This window comes from Trichomycterus rosablanca, chromosome 4, assembly GCF_030014385.1.
Source record: "Trichomycterus rosablanca isolate fTriRos1 chromosome 4, fTriRos1.hap1, whole genome shotgun sequence".
Taxonomy (NCBI): Eukaryota; Metazoa; Chordata; class Actinopteri; order Siluriformes; family Trichomycteridae; genus Trichomycterus; species Trichomycterus rosablanca.
Window position 1 is genome coordinate 35,833,404 of NC_085991.1, and position 9,287 is coordinate 35,842,690.

The 9,287-nt window shown below is 40.0% G+C and overlaps 1 protein-coding gene across 1 annotated transcript; it reads right to left on the reverse strand.

Moving 5' to 3' along the window:
* Positions 1–411: 411 nt before the first annotated feature.
* LOC134311929 (uncharacterized) lies at positions 412–8,697 on the reverse strand. Its single transcript, XM_062993579.1, is given in 6 exon segments — positions 412–567; positions 5,676–5,773; positions 5,844–5,847; positions 5,937–6,025; positions 8,286–8,437; positions 8,546–8,697. Coding segments are annotated over 6 exon segments (651 nt in total).
* Positions 8,698–9,287: the final 590 nt, after the last annotated feature.

The following is a 9,287-nucleotide window of genomic DNA, read 5'->3' on the forward strand; positions in this document are numbered from 1 at the left end:
ATGAAATGGGGCTAACAAAGCATGCAGAGACACAGATGGACTACAGTCAGTAATTGTAGAACTACAAAGTGCTCCTATATGGTAAGTGGAGCTGATAAAATGGACAGTGAGTGTAGAAACAAGGAGGTGGTTTTAATGTTATGGCTGATCGGTGTATTTTGTAACAGAAAGAACAGATGTACATTAAAATCCCAAGGTTGCCATGACATACATGTTCCTTACAACTTTATGTAAACATCTGATCTTAGCATGATAGCATGGCAATTTAATCATATTTTGCAGCTTGTATATTTCAGATTAGCCTTCTTCTGGTGTATTGTTGCTACACCATATTTAACAGTTCAGTTTTACAGCTCAACTGAGGAAGCAGAACATTTAAGAGGAACTAAAAAACTGAATGTCATGTTCTTCTCACCGAGGTAGCAGGTTGTGTTCCCCACAGATCTTCTGAGGACAACGGAAACGATTATTAATAGGGGGTGAGACAGTGCCCCCAGTGGCAGAGCTTATCACCTGTTGACTGGATTCACAGCTAAACTTGCTGAGCTCACAAAATAAACTGGTACTCTAGGCCACTAAGGATTAGGGCACAGTGAAGAACACTTTTAGACCAGATCAGACAATCAATACATTACTTAATACTCAGCAAATGCTTGGGATAAAGTGTGCTACCTAAAGCCGGGGGTGAGTGCTGAGCCATGAGTCACGAAGAGCGCTTGCCGGTCTGAAACTTGGTACACAATGTGAATGGCTTCTCTAGTGAACGCTTTGATGTATTGTGTTGTTAATGCTGTACTGGGAATTTAATGAATGAGATCATAATGTACCCATTCACAAATAATGCAGATTGTATGAGGGACCCCACCGCTTCCTTCCAGCTATTGAAAACACAACATGCTAGGTCAAGCCCTGTCTCTCTACACAAACACAGCACTTAGGATTTTAGGATGCTTTTCTCTGAGTACTCTATTTGTCAATTTCCTCTGTAGAGTATAAAATATGATTCATTAAACCAACACTACCATTCTGGAGGAAAACACAGAAAAAATATTACTTGTAATTCAACAGAGAGACGCTGTAACAATAACAGCCGCTTTTCATATAAAACCAGAGGTACTCAGGCCCTGACTTTGGAGCAACATCTGGCTCTTTAATTCTGAAATATGGCTATTCGATTTGCTGAATCAGTTGTTTATTTAATAGCACTAACTGTCCAAATAGCAAATAAAAGAGGTATAACTTTAGGTCTTCAGGACCCTGGTACTCAGCCTGTTATGCCAACTAACCACCCACAATCACAAAACCGTATATATTTTTTCTGGTTTGGGATGGTTTTGGGGGGTTCTCATTTTTAATTGTGAAGCACCTATAAAACTGGCTTGTAATTCACTTACACTGCCAAAAATGATTTTTTGACTTAGTAAATAGAGTGAAGATCTTTAAAGTACTTTCTACAGGAATATACTAATACAGCCTTGCTACTTAAGAAATTCAAACATGATTTAGTGTGTTACTTGGTGTTTCTTTGTAAAATACATTCGTAAATTTTATTCTAACAAAAGTTCGAAAGATTGATATTTATTTTGGCCTTACACTGTGACTGTATAGTTTGTTTTCCATTTACCGTTTTTACTTTTGTGTAGCAAGTGAGACTTTACAAACACAACGGTTTGAAAGACATTTTGTCCACTGAACTGTTTAAGTGAAAATGCATTTCCATTAATTGAGCAAAACAATTAAAAAAGTTCGGCAAAAAATGTTGTCTGTCAATGTTATAGTGGCTTTTGTATATGGTAATCATCGATGTTAACACTTCATAAAATTAATTCTATAAACTAAAAATATTTAGTATTTTATAATATGGCATTTTAAAAGCCATGTTTTAATATAGTGCTGCACTGAGTAAAATCTACTAAGATACAGCTATTAAAATATACTTGAAGCAGGGTGTTGCAAAGTAAGATTTACTGAAGAATTTCTAGTAAAATCCAAATAGAAATGTGAGTAATCTAATCTAATTCCTAAGTTTTTTAAAGTAAATCATACTCCACATTTTTTGCAGTGCAGGGAAAGTATAATATATGTACAGACGTGGACAACAATACTGGTACCCTTGCATTTTATTAACATAAACCACTATTTGCTCCCAAATGTGATCAAGTTAACATCTTTTATTATCTATACATATTATTGCCAAAGCAAAATAAGACAAATGGGAAATTTTCAAAGTTTGAATAAATAACCAGAATAATTTTTTAAACAGGCATAAATTACTTTGTATTTATTTTTTCATTTTCTTATACACTGGATTTATAAGTTGACTTTTTGGATACTTTATTGTCTTGTGGATTTGATGTGATGAAGTGCTGCAGAGATGGTTGGCCGTCCAGCAGGTTATTTTCCCTCTCTCTCTCTCTCTCTCTCTCTCTCTCTCTCTCTCTCTGTACAGGCCTCCCTGACCAAAACCTTTCCTACCTGGATGCCCAATTAGCTCAGACAGTCAGTTTTTTTATTATTATTTTCTTTATGCATTTTCTCCCCTTTTTCTTCCTTTTTAGCGCGTCCAATTGCCCGATTGCGTCATGCTTCCTCTCCACCAATGCCGATCCCTTCTCTGATTGAGAAGAATGAAGCTAACCCACGCCCCCTCCGACATGTGGGCAGCATGCCGTATGCTTCTTATCACCTACACTTTGACGAGTGCAGTGCAGCTCAGCGTTGTGTATGATGTGGCCGCTCAGCCTTAGCCGGCAGGCAGAGCTGACATTCGATACGATGTATTCGAGATCCCAGCTCTGGTTACAGCGTGTGTTTTTACCGCTGCGCCACCTGATCGGCCATACACTGGATTTATAAGTTGACTTTTTGGATACTTTATTGTCTTGTGGATTTGATGTGATGAAGTGCTGCAGAGATGGTTGGCCATCCAGCAGGTTCTTCTCCCTCTTTCTCTGCACAGCACTTGGGTTCCTTCTTACCTCCCTGACCAAAGCCCGTCTTACCTGGATGCCCAATTAGCTCAGACAGTCAGTTTTAGGAAGGTTTGAGGTTGTGCCAAGCTTCTTCTTTTTTTAAATTATTGATACAAATGTTCTCCTGAAACCACTTATAGCCTTAGCTATGCCTTGCCAAAATTTACAGTACCTTGGGCATTGTGACTTAGTTTTTGTCCTGACATGTCGTGTAAATTCTGGATCTTTGGGGTGCTCGGGTGGTGCAGCAGTACAATGCGCTTACACATCATTGCTGAGATGTGAGTTTGAAGATCTGCTGTGGCATCACTCTGGCTGGGTGTCCAACAGACACAATTAGCTCAGACCCGTGTTTCTGCTGTCAGTAATGCATACTGCCATCTCCATTACTGTCTGAGGCGCCGGCTAAGTAGTGGCGAGATTAGCATGGAGATTAGCTTGACTCTTCTTTCAAAAATTGTGAGCCAGGTGTATGCCTTTCCATATTATGTTCAGTAAATTGTTAACCAGCTGCACCCCCCCCCCCCCCTTTTCCTTTTTTTATAGGTATGGCACCATGCTTGGCGTTTGAGCTTGTGCTCCTACCGTTATGGGGCTTATCCTCTAGGGCTTTGCTGCTGGGGGACGTGGTGCCGTGTCGCATCCTCCCTTCTCCGGTTCGACACACCGTTAGTTATTAGTGCCAGCATATTCTTAGTATGCTGTGTTTGGAGCTGCTATTGGGTGTCTTTGTGAACAGGACTGGTCTTAAGGTGTATGTTGGCTTGCCGGATAACAGGTGGGTTTAGGAATCTGCATTGGTTTTGGTGTGGAGCATGGTCACCGATTACCTTGGACAGTGATGGTGATGTGATTATAGTGTATGGTCATTCTTGCTGTTACTGGTAACTGCAGTTCAAAGGTTCTGCTTTGGAGCATCATCTGGCTGGCCTAGGTGGCGTTCCAGGTGCTAAGGACAGAGACTTCTATTGAAGCCACTACTGTTTTGTCTGTATTTCGGTTGGGTCTATTTGCTGCTTATTGTAAGTACAAAGTCAATCTATATTTACATTTACATTTTCTGCATTTAGCAGACGCTCTTATCCATAGCGACTTACAGAAGTGCTTCCATAGTGAACATTACCTTACTCTAGTAAACAACAGTCCAAGAACACAAATCTGCTAAAACCTGTTAGAACTAAAGTAAGAAAGAAAAAAAAAGAAAAGAAAGAGTGTTAGTAAGTAAGTACAAGTCAACTCGCTTAGTAAAAAGGTGGGTTTTTAATCGTTTTTTAAAGAAAGCAAGAGACTCAAATGTTCGGACAGACAGAGGAAGTTCGTTCCACCACTTGGGTGCCAGTACAGAGAAGAGCCTTGATGCGTGTCTTCCTCTAGTCCTGGGTGGAGGATCAAGTCGAGTGAGACTAGTGGCTCGGAGGTTGTGTGGTACAGAGCGGGGTTTGATTAGACCATGAAGGTAGCTTGGGGCTGGTCCATTTTTGGCTTTGTAGGCGAGCATCAGTGTTTTAAACTGAATGTGTGCAGCTACAGGAAGTCAGTGGAGGGAACACAGCAGTGGGGTGATGTGACAGTGTTTAGGTTGGTAAAAACCAGGCGAGCAGCTGCATTTTGAATGAGCTGCAAGGGTTTAGTAGTAGACATGGGAGCTCCTGCCAGGAGGGAGTTGCAGTAGTCCAACCGTGAGAAACAGACAGGTATACTGGCTGTTTCTTTATGTGGTTCTATGTGGTTTATTGGTTCATACCTCTTTATGTGGTTTATTGGTTCATACCTGATTTGTTATTTACTTGCTGTGTTTGAGTTCAAAGGTTTTGTAACTGGTGTGTTTTTTTTTGTGCACTGTTTCAGATACGTAGAACTTGTGCTGGAGAGTTTGGAGCTGGTTTCCTTCCAGTTAAGAGTAGAGTGTTTGTCCAGTGCGGCACAGCCAGTATACCTGTCCATTTCACATTTAAATCCACAACACTATAAAGTGCAAAAGGTCAAGGGAACTGTATGCTATCTGAATTCACTGTATGTCTGACCACTGATATTAACTCATACAGAAGTCTATATTTCAATGTTTACCCAAGTATAAGTAAATAAAAATATCAGACTACCCAAATTCAAAACTGCTTTCATGCTCTACTAAAATCATGTAATTAAAGACGGGCAAGCTGAGAAATCAAACAAAGCCTTTTAGATTCCCTCTCTTACAGACAGACTAAGGTTTCAGTATCTGATACTCAATCGGCATCACCATTGTATGTGGACACTTTAACTTGTGGACATCCTACTTCATCATGTAAATAATGGAGCTGTGATCCAGCTCCTCCCTTGCAGCTGTAACTTCTCAAGGAAGACTTTCCACACAATTTTCCAGTTCAGTCAAAAGAGCATTTGTGAGGTCAGACACTATTGTTGGGCAGAAATGGCCTGACTCACAGTCAACATTCCTATTTGTTTTAAAGGTTTTTATGGGATTGAGATTTGTGCTGATCACTGTGGGGTCTCCACACCAAAATCATTATGGTCTTTATGGACCTTGCTTTGTTTAATTTATGTAATTGATTCAATATATCTCTTAACAATAAGCAAGCAATGAGTATGGCTGAAACTTCTAAACTCAGTAACTAAGCGGTGTCCATATACTTCTGGCCATCTGGTATATGTGTAGTGTTTATGTGTGGAGGTGTATGTAAGTGTGTGTGTGTATTTGCTAACCTTTCGCTGTAAAAAAAACTGCTGTTCATCACACTCTTATGGAATCTCTTCTCCAATAAACTAAAGTTCAAAAGTCATGTGAGGAAGGAGCACAGCTCCTATCAAAGAAGATAAAAAGAAGTCAGATCAGCCAAAACAGTCCCTTACTTTGACCTTGTTCATTCTCACTTCTCTGAAAATCTGATAGCTGACTATGACCAAAGTACGTACATATACAGATTTGATTGACTGTACAGAAAAAAGGGAAGATATCTGTCTCACCGCAAGGGTCATTAGAGTTTGACATTCTCTGTAAGACTTGATGGTGTGGATCTTTAAGGACTGCTTCCTTAGCATGTTTAGCTCTGGTACTGAAGACAGATACACAATTGTGCAAATGCTGACGTTTTATTTTTCAGTGTTACCTAGAATTCACAAGCTACATGTGCATATCAGAAGTGACCTTTAGTCCAATGTAGCCTGGTTGTGTAAGCACTACTCAACTAAGACTTTAATCCTAATGTCAGTTGAATACTGGAGGTTTCAGTAGTGCAGGACGGGAGGTGATCAAAGCTGGTGGTCAAAGTTGAGCCAGTTTTAATTACAGTACATTACATATGTGTAGGCAGGAGGAGGGACGAACCAGCCAATCATGTGTCTGTGCTTTTTCATTTTAATTTTAATTTTAATTCTATTAAATGCTAAATGCTGACCATTTAATTTGCATGTTTTACCACTGCTTTATTCAGGTCAGGTTTTCCCCAGAGTCACACAGCACAATGCAGCAACACACCCTGGACCAGACACCAATCCTTATTAACTTATCACTGTACCATGCTTAATGGTAAAACACTGGAAAACACTTGGTACAAGGTGTAGATACACCCCAGACAGGTTGTAGTTTTAATGTTTAATGTTTTTAGCATCTACCAATTTTTCTGTTCACACCTAGGAGCGATGTAGAGTGGACAATCCATCTACTGTAAGGGTACTCAGAGAACACCCATGTGGAGTACACATCAAACAAACAGTGACTGAAGGCAAGGTTTAGCTGCAGGTCTTCAGGACCCTGGTACTGTGAACCACCCACACAACCTGTTATGCCAACATACCACCCACAATCACAACAAAATATCTTTTAGTTGGAAAGCACCTATAACTCTGGCTTGTAATTCACTTAGGGAAAGTATAATATATGTGCAGATGTGGCCAATAATATTGGTACACTTGCATTTTATTAAAATAAACCACCATCCGCTCCCAAATGTGATCAAGTTAATATCTTTTATTATCTATACATTTGTGTTTTTGCAAAAACAGCTATAATAGTAGTTTATTCTTGCCCACTTTACAAAGATATAACAAGAACATCAGTGGCTAAGTGGACCGCCCCACCTGGGGATAGAACCCATGACCTTCTGGCTGTGAGGCGACAGTGCTACCCACTTAGCCACCGTGCTGCCCGGGGTCTTCTAATGCTGTGCAAGGACCCTGATTGGCAGATAGAGGCGCCTGTGCTGAGTGCATGGGTGAAAACAAAGGGTCGGCTAAGGACTGTGAACGGGTCGGAGGGGGCGTGAGCAGGAAATACACCTTCCTCGATTGCAATCAGTGATCCCCAGCAGCGGAAGATAAACTGACTAAGCTAAATCAGGAGAACAATGGGAGAAAATGCATAAATAAATAGAAAGAAAAAATAATAAAATAATTAATGCACATTTGCTTGGCTGCCACATAATTTTGGAAAAGCCAGGATTTGTCAGACCTGTCATCCTTATTCCATTGCTTTGATGTCTGTGTGTCCAGTGTGGGTGTTTTTAACACTGTACAGGAATTAGCACGTTTATTTGTTTGCATTTTCCTTTTTTCTACAAACACTGTCATGGACAATTTAGTATCTCCAATTCACCTCACTTGCATGTCTTTGGACTGTATGAGGAAACCGGAGCACCTGGAGTAAACCCACACAGACACGGGGAGAACATGCAAACTCCACACAGAAAGGACCCGGTACCCCCTGGGGATCAAACCCAGGACCTTCTTGCTGTGAGGCGACAGTGCTACCCACTTAGCCACCGTGCTGCCCGTCTATTTAATATATGAGCTTTATAGCACATCAGTAGTAATGATTTATTTATATGGCTGTACAAATTGTATCGTCAGTTCTCTACTAGCAGATACATTCCCATCCCTGGTGCTGCTAAAGGACATTATAACAAACATATGACTAATCAGAATTTATTTTTGTCATTGTATAAATGGGGCACAGAGGTCTCGACCTCTTACATATTTACACAACAGAGAAAGGAGGAGGAAAATGTATTTTGTATCTTGTTGGTTTACAAAACCTGGCTTATTGTGAAGTTCTGCTAGGGCCATTACTCTCAGCCTGTCGATGGAACCCTGTCTGTGCTTGTAAATATGTTTTAATGATGCATTCCACACTTTCTCACAACTACACATCTTTATAATGTTTGGAATGTTGCCCCTGCGGCTCAAGACTTATGGCACATTATGTTCTTTTCTAAACATAGAAAAGAATTCTCTAGTACTTTACATCCATTGTTTCTCCTATTCTCTGTCTGCCTTACTAGTTGATTTCAGAAAGAGTGTTTCTTCAACAAGTATTACAATAATATGTGGGGGGTCAGCGCATGCTAAACGCTTTTGGCTAGCGTGTTCCTGTCTCCTGGTCGACATCGACTGGCACCCGGCCACCCACTGCATCTGACCCCAGTGCCATCTTTAAAAGAGAAAAAGTCTCCTTACTAGAACTCAGTAACCTGAGGGAAAATAGAAAGAGAGATGTGTGTAGGAGTTAAAAGAAGAGACATAGGCAGTACTGTATCACAGCTGCTTGTGTTTTTCAAGGAAGATTGTAGCAAGCTAACCTATGCAATTTCTTTCCATTAACTTGTAGAATCTGTGGTCGTTGTGGTGTGCTTTTACTCGGTGGAGCCTCCACTAAGTAGCAGAGCAATCCCAGAATCCTATGCATAGTGGCCACAACACCCACCCTATCAACCCCCAGCTGCGTCTTCATCATTACAGGAATTGACCCAAACCAGAGGCAACAAATCAAAGCTCAGTAGGAAATCAGAGGAGTCTCTCAGTATCAACAACCTTTTTCCATCAGCATGCACTGCAAATATCTCTGTCTGAATTGAAACGTAATTATCCCTGAGCCTGTGATAGATAAGGTTGTATACAATGTTTTAATTATTAGTCTCAAATAAACCCAATATGATATTTTATTTCCAATGCCAGAATGTAAAGTGGTTTTTTCTATGCCAAATTCTGGCATAATTTCAATGAGATTTGTGGAAAATCAGAAACTTCTGCTATGAATAATTTTGTGGTGATCAGCATTTTCACTTTTGATGCATTTAAAATTTGTAATAATTAGTGGTCTTATATCACAAACTTTTGGTGGGACTAAAATGTGCTGTGATTTGTGGTTTTCTGTTACAAAGTTTGGTGAGTTAAGTGCAATGCAGTAGATTTCTGTGTTTAAGTTTATTTCTTAAGCAGAACGACTTACAGAATGTAGAATGTGAAATCTCTTTATCTCATGAAAAAATGTCTCTAAAAGCCTTTCTTCTCTTTCTTTTTTAAACAGAAGTTATGGTATAA